At 46.4% G+C, this 13,425-nt stretch overlaps 1 protein-coding gene across 1 annotated transcript in view; it reads left to right on the plus strand.

The window, feature by feature from the left end:
• The window catches only part of LOC129682689 (CMRF35-like molecule 7), a 9,855-nt gene extending 3,446 nt beyond the window's left edge, over nt 1–6,409 (plus strand). Inside the window, exons 4-6 of the mRNA XM_055615177.1 lie at nt 1,849–1,973; nt 4,540–4,595; nt 6,157–6,409. Coding sequence (XP_055471152.1) covers nt 1,849–1,973; nt 4,540–4,595; nt 6,157–6,402 — 427 coding nt within the window. The 3' untranslated portion in view covers nt 6,403–6,409. The remainder of the gene's footprint in view (nt 1–1,848; nt 1,974–4,539; nt 4,596–6,156) is intronic.
• The last annotated feature ends 7,016 nt before the right edge of the window (nt 6,410–13,425 follow it).

Consider the following 13,425-nt stretch of genomic DNA (forward strand, 5'->3'; position numbering starts at 1 on the left):
ATCTATCTATCTATCTATCTATCTATCTATCTATCTATCTATCTATCTATCATCTATTTATCTTTTATGCTGCAGACTGTACCCGAGACCTCACATTTTCTGGGCAGGAGTTCTATGACTGTGCTGCAGTCTCAGCCTTCTGCTTTTCACTTTGAGATTGTGATCTCACTAAGAAACTCAAGCTGGTCTTCGATCCACTCTATCACACAAGCTGACCTTGAACTTTTGGTCCTCCTGCTTCTGCCTCCTGAGTATCTCAGACCGTGGGCCTGTGCCTCCAGCCCAGGCTCTCAGCCTTTTCAGCTGGCTAATTCTTTGTCCCTGAGGCTGTTCTGTGCCTTTTAAGATGTCTTTGACCTTTCATGGGCAGTAGCACAAGTGTTGTTCTGAACACACATATGGCCACTAAAAATGTCACCAGATGTTACTGGCTGGTCGTGAAGAACACGACTACCCTCCATTCAGTCCCACCATCTCCTGGAGGGTGGACTGGAGTGTGGATAGCAAGGATCCCCACTTGTCTACTCTTTCCCTCTTGGGACAGGCAACATGTGATGGCATTGCTGTCTTTACCTCCACCCTTCTTCCGGTCCTCTCTTGCTCTTTGGCATTGTGGTTCTCCTCATTCCTGGGGGGGGGGGGCTGTTGGCCACCAGCTCCCAAGGAGGAACAGAAGGTGAGACACAGGTCTTGAAAGGCCATGAACACGATAGAGAAGGAACCACTTCAGGGAGATAGTTCAACTTTGATTCAGGAGAACAAAGGCTATCTACCCATTGGGGAGTAGATGGGGGGTTCCCAGGATAGGTGAACATAATTGGGTAAAACTAGGCACTTCAAGAATGCTGCTTGGTTTGCATTAAACAGCATGCCCCTATCATACGAATGGGAACACAGAACCTAATTATCCTATAGGTGCAGGGAGGAGAGAGCTAGCAGGAAGCTGTATCAAAGGCCATATATCAAGTGTGGTCGGCGGCATTATGTCTAAAGACACTCTTCAGATAAAGTCAGGCAGAGAGTAGGAGGCCCTGCTGGGGAGAGGGATTCCACTATCTAGCACTGAGCTCAGAATGGTTATCTGACTGGAAGGACTGCAACCTCAAGGACAGCAGGGACCTTCCAACAGGCGTGAGCAGGGCTGTTGTCAGCGAGCTGTGTTGAGTCTGAAGTTCCTGATCTCATGGACTGGAACCTTTGCATGCCTGCTGATGGGCTCCCAGGCCCCAGGCCTTAGGCCCTTGGCCTCTACCATCTATTTCTCTCTGAACCCAGCATCCCTGAAGACAGTGGACCCCAGGATCTTGCAGGCCACTACTTGTCTAAAAATTAAACCAGACACCAGCTGAGCTGACATGTCCCCGGATGTGCTTCCCCGTTCTCTATGGCCTTGCCACTCAGACCCCATCCCTAGAGGCTGCTACAGGTGTATTCTTATCTACCTCCGAGTCCCTCTTTTGACACAAAGTAGGACATACTGGAATGCACTTAGCTGGCAGGGCTGTTTGTCAAGTTCTCTGGTTCTCCTGGGAGCTGACTGCGTCTCACAGAGAAGGGCTGACATAAAGCTTCAAGACAGAGACAAAGACACCTGAATGAAGGAGGCTAGAGCTGGCGTCCCAAACAAAGTTAAGGGACAGGAGAGAGGAACAGGAAAGGGAACAATGGCTGGTGACATCATCAACATTACCCTGTTATGGAGACCGCAGGGCCTGTGAGCAGGGTACCTCAGAAGAGGCCGGGTAGGGGAATGACCTGTGGGAATTGCAGGCGTGAGGAAGGAAGGTTTTCCGGCAGGACGCGTGTTGGATTCTGACTTTCCTCACCTGGCTAATCCTTGTTCCAAAGCTTTCTAGGTAACGGGATGGGGAAGGCCATCATTGCTGGAGTGGCTGTGGCCATCTTGCTACTGCTTGGACTTGTCGTCCTTGTGGTCCTGTACCTCAGGAAATCCCAGGGACCAGCCCAGAAAGGTAAGCCCACATTGTTTCTTTTGCTTGAAAGGCCAGATGCCCAAGTGGCTTTCTTCCCCTTTACAAGGTGGCAGCCCTGGTGGCCTGGTGCCTAGGGAAGTGGGGGGGGGGGTGGACACTGGGGGTGAGTGGGGATGACACACATTGGTTCCACTCAGCTTACCTCCAGGCACCCCAACTCCCCAGCTATTTGCTGAAAACAAGGTGTGCTAGGATTCTGGATCATACTTAATTCTTAATTTTTTTATTCTTAACTATCATTCTTAATTTTTCTATTGTTTTATTTCTTGAGTACGGGTGTTTTGCTTGCACGTATTTCTAGAGACCCTGTGCATGTGTGCCTGGTACTTATCGGATCCCCTGGCAACTCTGGAACTAGAGTTACAGATTGTGAGCCACCATGTGGCTGCTGGGGATCAAACCTGGGTTATCCCGGAGAACAAGCAGTGCTCTGAACCACTGGTCCACCTCTCCAGCCCGCACTTCTTTTTTCAACTTTATGATTAGGGACTTATTAATAAGTTTATATAAATCTTGAAATGTATCTTGCTATCATTTTTAAATTTTGTTTTTCTCAGTAGGAAGGAAGTGCAGAGATGTATGTAGGTCAAAAATCACCAAGTAGCAAATATGTAAAATGAATGAGTCGAAAGATTTAATGTATAACATGAAGATGACAGGTAAGACTAGTATGCCATACCTTATACTTTTGACAAGCAAGTAGCTTGTAACTGCTCTTTCCAAGAAGGGATATGGGTGGCTTGTTAGTTTTGAATTGTCAGCTCAACATATCTAGACTCACCCAGGAAGAGAGTCTTAATGAAGAATGCACTAGGTCGGGTTAGTCTGTGAGTGTGTCTGCAGGGGCCAGAGGGTATTACGATTGTCAGTTGATGTAGGTAGACTTAGCCAATGTGGGCGGAACCATTCTCTAGGCAGGGGCTTGGGGACAGTAGGAGAGAGCACGCAAGCAGGATGTGTTATTCTCTTTGCTCTTGGCCATGGATGCGGTGTGTCTAGCTGCTTGAGTTCTTGCTTCAGCTTCTCAAAGTGACAGACGGTAACTTGCAGTTGTGAGCACATGAACCCTGTCCTTTCCTGTGTTGACTTATTTCGGTCGGGGCGTTTGTCACAGCAACAGGAATAAAACCAGACCGAAGAGTAATTACGAGAGGACAGATCTACCCTTTTGTTCTACTCTGTTCACCATTTTACTATAGATATTCAACATTATGCAACATGTGATGTATATTTCATACACATTTTAAAGTATACACACTATTTCCCCCCTTGGTAGTACTAAAGAGGGAACTCATGCCCCTGGCATTTTAAATACACATTCACCCACTGAACTATGCCCTGAGCCTCCACAGCAGAGACGGGTATGGGGTTCTGGCTCAGCTGGTGAAGCGCTCACTGTGGAAACACGAGGACCTGAACTCACTATCCAGCACCTGTTTAGAAATCAGGGTGCACACTTGTGATCCTACTATGGGGAAGTTGGAGTCAGGTGGATCCTTGAGCCTCATCGAATCGGCAAGCCCCAGGTCCCAGAGAGAGACACTGTCTCTCTGTCTCAGAAAGCAAGGTGGACAGTTCCTGAGGAGCAAGAGGAGGTCGTTCTCTGTCTTCTACACACACGTGAACACCTGAACACACATGCACACATGCCTCCACACACACATACACACTTACAGCCCCCAAAAGCGAATGTGGTACAAAGGGAAAGAACATTTTCCTTCGGGTTCTTCAACGACATTTTAATCTTTAAACTTCTAAGGTTTTAGCATTAGTCCTATGAACTCTGCAGCCTTCAGAGGACTTCTGCATTCTTTTTTGCTTTGTTTTGGCCTCTGTGTCTTAAGTATTTATTCTCCACATGCCTTCCAGATAGTTCTGTGAACAAGATTAAAATGGGTTTGAGTGGATCAGAATGCTCCTGGAGCTTGTGAATATCATTTTTTTCAAGCTCTAAAAAAAAAAAAAAAATCCTTAGGAAAGAGAGAATTTTAAAATTCTATAAGCTTATTTTCTAAATGTTATGCAATCAGTTTAGTGGGTCACTGTTGACATTTTTGGAAAACAACATAGAAACAGCAAAATGCCCAGACTCTGAAAACTCTGAATGAGTTTTCATTTAGGAGTATGCGTGAGCATGCATACAGGTGTGAGTGTGGGTGGGCGTGTTCACAGGAAAGGCTATGCTTCACACTGATATAACAACTAGAAATCCAACCTCTTATACATATAACCCCACCGGTGAACAGATTATACTTAAATCTGGTGTCTAAATATGGAACTTACAGGTAGTCACCTGAAACTGATCACAAAGTTGACTGGGTTTATACATATTAAACACGGGCAACCAGGATATCTGGCTTCTTAGAATCTCTGGACAGTAGTTGGTGCTGGGTATTTGGGAGCTCCCTTGGCAGAAACTATTTTGTTGCCCAAGTGCTGGCCTCTCTTCCAACAGGGTCCCTTTGCCCAAGCTGTTATTGCCATAGAAAGTGGGTGAAGTGGCACAGGGGAAGTCCCTCCACTAACTTTGCTTGTTTCCTCACAGTTGAGAATGAATGTCACCATATCTATGAAGACTTATCGGGACAGAAGGAGACAACTGTAAGTAGGAAACACTCTCCTCCAGCACCTAGGGAACCCTAGCTTCCTGGTGTATATCTCCTCCAGCACCTAGGGAACCCTAGCTTCCTGGTGTATATCTGCTGTTGTGAACTTGGGCCTGCATTTGGTTTCTATTTACTCTAAATGGTGACACACACTCATGACTGCTTGTGTCATCATGACCCGTTTGTATTCCCCTTTTATGCAATGTTTTTTTTCTCGTGTTCCGCAACTCAAACTAGAGAGAGAGAGAGAGAGACGTGATAGACACAGAGAGAAGAGAGACAGAGAGAAAGAGCAGAGAGAAAGAGAGAGGGAGGGAGAGAGAGATTGGTAGAACCAACTCCTGGCCTTCAGCTCCATAGGAGACAGCTTTTCCTGTGCCTTATGTCTCCAGACCTCCTACAGACTAGCTGCCATTGGCCCAGTCAGTGTAGAAAAACTGTGATTAACCATGGTTCTCTAAGTCCTCCTGAGGACTGGGTGGTTTGGGTAGTTCCGTCAGACCCGAGACACTGGTACTGAAGACCCACAGAATTAGGAGGCTCCAAGGTCATCTAACCCAGCCCTCTGTATGATGCTAGAACTGATTCCACGAAATGCATCCCTAGCAAAGCTCTTTCTAACTCAGCTCTAGTCAAGTTTGAATGTGCGTAAGATACACATGGAGAACTCTATAAAAAGTTTCTTGAAGGGTGCGGTGGCACCGGCTGGTAATCCCAGCATTTACGAGGCTGAGGCAGAATGGTCTCCAATTTCAAGCCAGCCTGGGCAACAAGATGAGAGCCGGTCTCAAAAGCACAAGGCCTGGGGACTGTAGCTCAATGGTACAGTCTTTGTCATGCATGTGCAAAACCCTGCATCCCATCCTTAACCATGAAAAACATGCAAATTAATGTGTTCTTAGCCCCCACCCACAGGGCCTTTGCTCTCATGGATCTGGAGTCAAGCACAGGAGCCTGGGGAGGTCAGTGCTCCTCAGCTCAGTGACAGGAAAGGCAACTTTCCAGCCACCCCTTCCCAGAGGATCTGCAGGCTGGATGTCACATCCTGTATCTTTTTATTTATTTATTTTTAATATTTATTTATTTATTTATTTATTTGAGACAGGATCTGTGTACCAGTTCTGACTGTCCTGCAACTTGCTTTGCAGACCAGGCTGGCCTCAGACTCACAGAAATCTGCCTACCTCTGCCTCCTGAGTGCTGGGATTAAAGGTGTGTGCCACCACACTTAGCCTCATCTATTTCTAAGAGAAGATTTATTTACTTTTATTTTATGTGCGTGAGTGTCTTGTCTACACGTATGTATGTGCACCAAGGGTATGAGGTGACTGAGGTGGCTAGAAAAGGGAGTCAAATCCTCTGGAACTAGAGTTAACACTCCTACGTGGGTGCCAGGAGCTGAACCCAGGTCCCCTGAAAGAGTAGTCCATGCTCTCAACCAGGTAGGAATCTCTCCAGCCCGTGTTCTACATCTTAAACTCTGTCCCTGTCCCACCACCCAGTCCTGGCTCCTCACAGGGCATTGAGCACTGTTATTGTTATTGTTATTCTTTCAGCAAACACCTGTTTCCTTCGACTCTCAGGACCAGCAGATCCTCTCCAATGAGGACACTGGGAGCATCTGCTATGCGTCTCTCATCCACCTAAACCACGTGAGCCCTCAGGATTCCAACAATGGCAACACCCAACCCTACCTGAAGCCCTCGCCTGAACCCCTTCTGTCTGTGGAGTATGCCAGCATCTCTAGAAACAGACTCTTGTCTTCCAAGTCAGCTGCGCTAGAGGTGGAGACCCGAAGCTAAGGGCTGGATTCACAGGGCGTGGAGCACACAGGCATAACGCTAGTGTTCCAGCGGAGGGGCAACTGCCTGCAGCCAAGGTGGCCTCAGACGGTTGGAGCACACTTTCTTCAAGGGAGGTTACTGAAAGTGCAATGGAGAGGACCAATGAACTGTTCTCTCCCCTCTGGGGGCCTAGGACCGATGCTGCTAGGACACAGTCTACGTGGAAGGGACCTGGGCCAGTGCCTCTGAATGGTCCTTGCCTCCCTTCCTTTTGTGGCCGTCACTTCCTTCCTTCCCCACTGGCTTTTGAAACCCAGGCAGATTGCAAAAGTCGACTGGGGAGTTCTGCCCTTCCCCCCATCCTCCCCACACCAGCTGGCTCCTGTTTCTATCTAAACTCTGGTGACCTTGCCGGGAAGTGTGCTAAGATGTGGGCAGTGCCCGTCACTGACCTGTCTTCTGCATTTCCAACCACAACAAAACTGGGGAGCTTTTTTCTTTTTTCTTTTTTAACCATATCCAACCACACACACATCTGTCAGAACACATCTTGTCTTCTATGCCTTCGAGAGATCCATTTACTCTGCTACCTGTTGTCTGACTGTACCATCTAAGTGCCACCTTCCATGATCCTAGCACCCCAGCCTGAGGCTCTTCTTGCCTATGGATCATCCTAAGGGTTGGGCTTCTTGTGATTTGTCAAGACCGAAAAGCTCTCTGACTGGAGCTGCTCGAGCTGACTGACCTGTATTCGCTGGACCAGTATTGATAGATACTTGGGACTCATCTACACTCAAGCTTGAGGATAGAGAGACAGAGTCTAGGATGTGGTCAGGAACACTTACAAAGTGCCTCGTGCCTCTGTATGCATGAAGAGCCCAAACATCCCTATTTACATACATTCCTCCATTTTGCAGCAGTCACAGAGAGCCAGGTTCCACAGGTAATAAATGGTAGATTGCAGATGCTCTTGTTCTTTCCATTGTGCCTCTGGTTCCTGCTCCCTCAAGGATCTCTTTGTGTAGGTATTGGGGGGAGACATGCAAAAAAAAATAGCAATCACAATCATGGCTTAGCTGCAGGAGCAAGACCTTCGTGACCGACACCTCAAGACGCAGTGGGGAACAACAGAGGCGGAGCTTGCTCTGCTGAAAGGTCTGAGGTGAGCAATTTCTAATTTATCAGTGGCTTCCACAGAAGACAGCTTGAGTTCGCCCTTCCTGATCTCCACACCTGGTATCACTGAAGGCCTGGAGGCCTTTCCAGGGCTGTGCCCTCGGGAGGGTGGGCTCACCTTTCCTTACCTCAGCACGCAAGCACTCTGTGCCAGGGTTGTTTGAGGAGAAAAGAGACCTCTTGGTTTCGCTTCCTGTTTCTGTGGTGAAGCACCCTGAAAAGGAAGCAAAGGGTTAGTTGGAGTCACAGCCAGAGCGTATGTTCCTGGAAGGCCCGGCAGCAGGAACTGGAGGCAGCCCACCGTGCTGGGTTTACAGTCAGTAAACAGGCAACAGTGATGGCTGGTGTTCAGCTCGCTTTCTCCTTCTTATTTCTCTATTCTTTCATTTTGATTTATCTCTGTGTGTGTGTGGGTGTGTGTGTGTATATGCGTGTGTACAGGTGCCACATGCATACAGGTGCCCAAAGAAGCCAGAAGAGGGCGTCAGATTCCCTGGAGCTGGAGTTACAGGTGGTTGTGAGCGCCCCCATGGCCCCAACCTGGGTACTGGAAACTGAGCCCAATTCCTCTGGAAAAGCAAGAAACACCCTTACTCTCTGAGCACCTATAATCTCTGCAGGCCTCTCTCTTTAATATTTTTAACTCGCGCTTTGAAATTTTCAGTCATGTATATTTCTTTTTACACTTTTTTTGTAGTCCAGACCCAAACCTAAGGCATGATTTGCTTCCTTTCTGGCTGATTATCACCTATGTAATCGCTCCCGGGCCTGGCCAGAGGCCTACCACCTTGGTGATTCTAGATCTTGTATTGACCATCCCAGGGAGGCCTATTCACACATTGCCCTTCACTTTCCCGAGTTCTTGCTCAGGAAGCCACAGGAGATAGCTACAGATTGCATAACCAGCCTCTCCCCTTTACTCCTCAGGGCTTGTTTCAAGTCACCTCACGGGGAGACACTTTGTTATGTTTCAGCAGCCACAGCAATAACAACAAAATAAAAATAAACGGGAGAGGCTGGGAGTGGTGTCTCTTGCCTTTAATCTCAGTGCTCCTGAAGCAGAGGAAAGTGAATCACTGTGAGTTCAAGACCAGCCTGGTCTGCAACCAGGTCAACCAGGGCTACATAGCCAGGCCTTGTCTCAAAACAACAGCAATAACAAAAACATAGCTACAGATGAATTTGGAGAACAGGCTCTGGGGAGAAGGGATGGCCTTACCCTGCCAGAAGCCAAAACTCACTCCAAAGCTGTTAATATTTACCACTGTATTTGGAATGAAAAAAAAAGAAAGAAAACTGGCTGAGGCAACCGAGCTGAGAAGAGAGAAACAGAGTGGGGCATGCAGAGGCGTGAGGGAGGTGTGGGATTTGACGGAACAGACATTCCCAGTCGGGGGTGGGTGGGGGAGGCTGACACAGCCATCCTCTCCCATATGGGGAAAAAGCAAAATTAGATTCCTACCTTATGTCTTATACAAAAATACATTTTTGATGGAGAAGAAGCTAAATGTGAAGAGCTGCACAATAAAACCTTTAGAAATAAAATATAAGCATTTATATGAGTAGGGCGTAGTGACACACACCTTTAATGCCAGCACAAGGGAGGCAGGTGGATGTCTGTGAGTTTGGGGCCAGCCTGATTTACACAGAGCTCCAGGATAGGGCTACATAGTGAGAACCTGTCTGATAAATAAATAAATAAATAAATAAATAAATAAATAAATAAATAAATACAGGTTTCTATGATTTCAGAGTTTAAAAAAAAAGATTTCTTACAAGTCAACAAATGCATAAACCATAGCGGTTTTTAAAAAGTCACATGTCTGACCTTATTAAAATTGAAAACGTTGGTGCCATAGGAGGTTTCAGTAAGGTATGACCTACGGACAAAATCAGGCCCCACAGTGCATAAAGCTGGCAAACAGATGTGGCTTCCAAATTCACCGAAAGGAGGGTGAGTGGGTTTAGAGGGCAAGCCTGGCACCCTGAAACCTACACAGTGCTGAGTGACTCCTCCGTCCTCTCACCTCCACCTGTGCCTCGGCACTCACCCCCACCCCAAACCTCCGCACTAATAATTTGGGACCAGGCAAGATGTCTCAGCAGACACAGGCACCTGCTGCCAATCCTGATAACTTCCGTTTGGTCCCACAAAGTCACCTCGTCGAAGGAGAGACCTGACTCCCATAGGCCATCTCCCGACCGGAACATGTGTGCTATGGCATGCATGTGCATGGGAAAACCACGTATTTCTTCTCACTGAAGAAAGGACAATTTTCAACTGCAACCTAGGAGAGAATAAACCTGCAGGGCAGTCGTAAGAGAGTGGATGCTGGAGGAACAGCATACTGCTGATTTAACCAGCACCAGCTATCAGAAGGACTCTCAGAGATGTCCACCATGCCGCCTGGAGCCTTTAGGCATAGGGCTGGGAGTGTGGTTCCGTGGCAGCCTACTTGTCTGTTATGTTAAAAGCCCTGGATTCAATCCTTATACCCATAATATATATTCATACAGGCACATATGTAGATAGCAGGTCCACAGAGATAGACATAAATGGTGCTCACTTTCTCCCTGTCCTCTCCTCCATTCTCTTCCCATTCCTTCCCATCCCTTTCCTCTGATTTTTTTTTCTTTCCTTCTCGTCTCTCCTCCTTTCCTGCCCCACCCCCGTTTCCTTGTCTCTAGGGAATCCAACCCAAGACCTTGCCCAGCCTTGCCTTAGGCAGGTGTTCAATCACTAAGCTATATCCTGAGCCCTGACTTTACGATTTTTAGTTCTGAAGAGTCCTAATAATCATTACTGGAAAATATGTAGCTCTCCCAAATATGGAGACCCAAATGGTCTTTCCTGCAAAATCACTTTGAGTCTGTGTGGTTATCAAGTTTCTAGTACATTAATATTTATACAACAGAGAAAACGGCATTTAAATATGGGCATGGAATAAAAAGAAAACACCTCAAATATAATGTCATAAATTAACTTCAGTGTGAAGAAAGGTCAGTGTTAAATTCCCCTTTATACCATGTGAGAGCGAGCATGGGTTTTTCATTTCATGGATTTGAGCCATCTTTCTTCTCCTTCACACTCTTCATTTTCAAACACAGGGTTTGAAAAAGCTGGGGCACACGTAAGGTGCATATTCTCTGTGGGTTTCTGTATGCTTAATTAAGACACTCTGATGACCAGCTTGACTCCATCTTAAGATTAAAAGCCATCTTGTTACAAGGTCAAAATAAGTTCATTTTTGTTTTCTGTAAATGTGGATTTGACCAGGCATTGAGCCATCTTGTAGAATTTGTCATGTCCTACACCCTATACCCTGACCTCCACCTTGGAGGTTCTGCCAAATAATTTTGAGATATTCAGCAAAGTTCCTACATAGCCAAAATTCCTCTGGAAATCCCCCAACCCATGAAAACCCCCTAGTCTTGCAGTGTTTGGGGGTTATATAAGCCTCACTTTTTTTTTTTTTCTTCTGTGTTCCATGCTACTTTCTCAAACCCCATGTTAGGGAGGGATTTGAGGAAAACCCCTATCTGACAGAATATAAAGCCTGCTTAATTTGACCAAAGAATGTGGCTAATGATCTTTATTCTTGTTTGGTGGGATTAACGATTGGGAGGTCCCCATGAGATAAAAATTCTGACCCAAATCCTGAAGCTAGGACTCTAGGTGGAGAGGCTGCCTCCGGAGGCAGTGCACATCTTAAAGAATGTCCCAAGGCTCGGAGGCAAGCCTTCTATTTGGCAGATTGTTGGAGCAAACGCCTGCACTGAAGGGAAACCAGCCGGTACATGTCTGAGGAGGCATCCATTCATAAACCATAGAGGGTGTCTCCTTCCATGACTTCTGGTACTGTTTGTGGTGGGATCCTGTCTGGGGGCAGAGAGGTACCCAAGGAGGTCCACATACTCCTGTCCTGGGCACTAGCAAGACCTTCCACCTGGCTCTCAGGTCCCTTGTGCTTTGTTCTGTGTTTTGCTCGCCTCCTACCCAGGGCACTAGAGGAAAGCCCCTTTGCCTGCCTGGTTCTTGGATGCTAGGGACCAATATGGAAACCAGTCAAGCCAAGTTAAATATATGAGTGAAGGTGGCCACTGCATGTTTTGTGTTGACCAGTCTCTTTTGACTACTTTAATGGTCTGCGTTGTGTGTTTATTGTTTTTGTTTGCTTGCTTTACTGCGTCCATCTCTTTAAATCTGCTGCTGCAGGGGCCTGACCGGCCTCAGCAGAGGCTTTTACCTTCTCTAGGTCTGCACTAGGTCGTGGCTGGTATAAAGTGCTCCAAAAAAAAAAAAAAACCACAGCAGGAGAATCTCTGCATTCTAGGTCAGCCTGGTCTACAGAGTGACCAAAACCAAAATAAATAAAAACCTTTAATAAGTTTTATTCCTCAATCAAAGTAACATAAATGTTCGCTATGGTCTATAGCTATTTGCTCTTAAAAAGAAACTAAATAACGGAATTTCTGGATGTCAACTTGATCTCAAATGTCATTCATTGAATCAAAACATTTATCCTTAAATGTCCTCAAATTCATTGTATCTGCATTTATCAAACCAGAGACGCTGTCATTTGCTATGTGCCAACATTCTTCTAATAACTTTGCCACTTCTAGTTCACAGAGAGGACTACACCTAAAAGGATTCCATTAAGTTCTGGTCCCACAGGGAGCTCTAGTGCAAAGATGGCATCTTAAAGTCTGCCTTGCCTTGAAACAGAGATGCTGACTTTGATGATGGGCTCCAGTTGCTGGCTCCCCAGGACTGTATGATCGCATGGAAGTCCAGACACTTTAGTATGCAGGTGCAAACTCTGCAATGCTAAATACTGGCTCTTCCTGCTGGGTGGAGGTGGGCTGTCAATGGCTGCTGTGTTTCCTGTTAAATTCTATGGGTCCTAGAGCACACCCAGTCTTAACCCCGACTACAAGTCCAATGTCTCTAAAGACTAATGTTAAAATGAAGGTGCTAACCAGTTTAGGACTAAGTTTGAATCCTAATCTTATAAAAGCTACTAACTTGCTATTTAAAAAAAAAATTAAGACATACAGGTTGGTAGTTAGTCACCTTACAAATGACCGATTCTTTAATTTGTTCAGAACTATGCCTGTAGTCATGCTGTATAAAAATGCAATTTATTTACAGGAATAAGCTTTATTTAGTCTCCTATGTATGTTTTCAGGGTTAAGCCTAAAGGAAATAACTGAAAACAGGTAAAGTTTAATTAAAATCAGGTGTACTTAATAATGGCTCTCAATGCTTTTCAGAGATCTGCTGAATTTGATATTTTCAACATTTAACGGTAGCTGGGCATGGTGGCGCATGACTTTAGTTCCAGCACTCAGGAGGCAGAGGCAGGCAGATCTCTGGGAGTTCGAGGCCAGCCTGGTCTATAAAGTGAGTCAAGGACAGCCAGGGTTACACAGAGAAACCCTGTTTCAAAAAACCAAACTAAACAAAAAATGTTTAATCTTCCTATAACTGACAGAAATGCCAGAGCCTAGTGGTCACTCTGTGGTCTCCAAAGAAGACAGGCGGGGACAGACCTGGATTGTGATGATGTTAGCCACCGGAAAAAACTGCCGTAATGCCTCGTCTGCTGCCAGGGCCCTGCACAAACTGGATACTGTTGGGTTGACTACCCGACTTCGCCTAAGTCAGAGTGGGCCAATTTTCCCAAGTCCCTCATCCATGGGAAAATCTCTTGGGCCTTCCAGGTCTGCCTGCCAAAGGCCTACGCCCTCCTGTGCAGCAGCGGAAGCTTCAATGTTGTCCTATGTGATAATCAAAGACTGTCCTCTGCCCCTATGGTGAAAGATCCCCGGAGGGTATCTTCCGTCAGAGAGACCCCCTCCCAA

Source organism: Psammomys obesus, unplaced genomic scaffold, assembly GCF_907164565.1.
Source record: "Psammomys obesus unplaced genomic scaffold, mPsaObe1.curated_primary_1811, whole genome shotgun sequence".
In the NCBI taxonomy this organism is placed as follows: domain Eukaryota; kingdom Metazoa; phylum Chordata; class Mammalia; order Rodentia; family Muridae; genus Psammomys; species Psammomys obesus.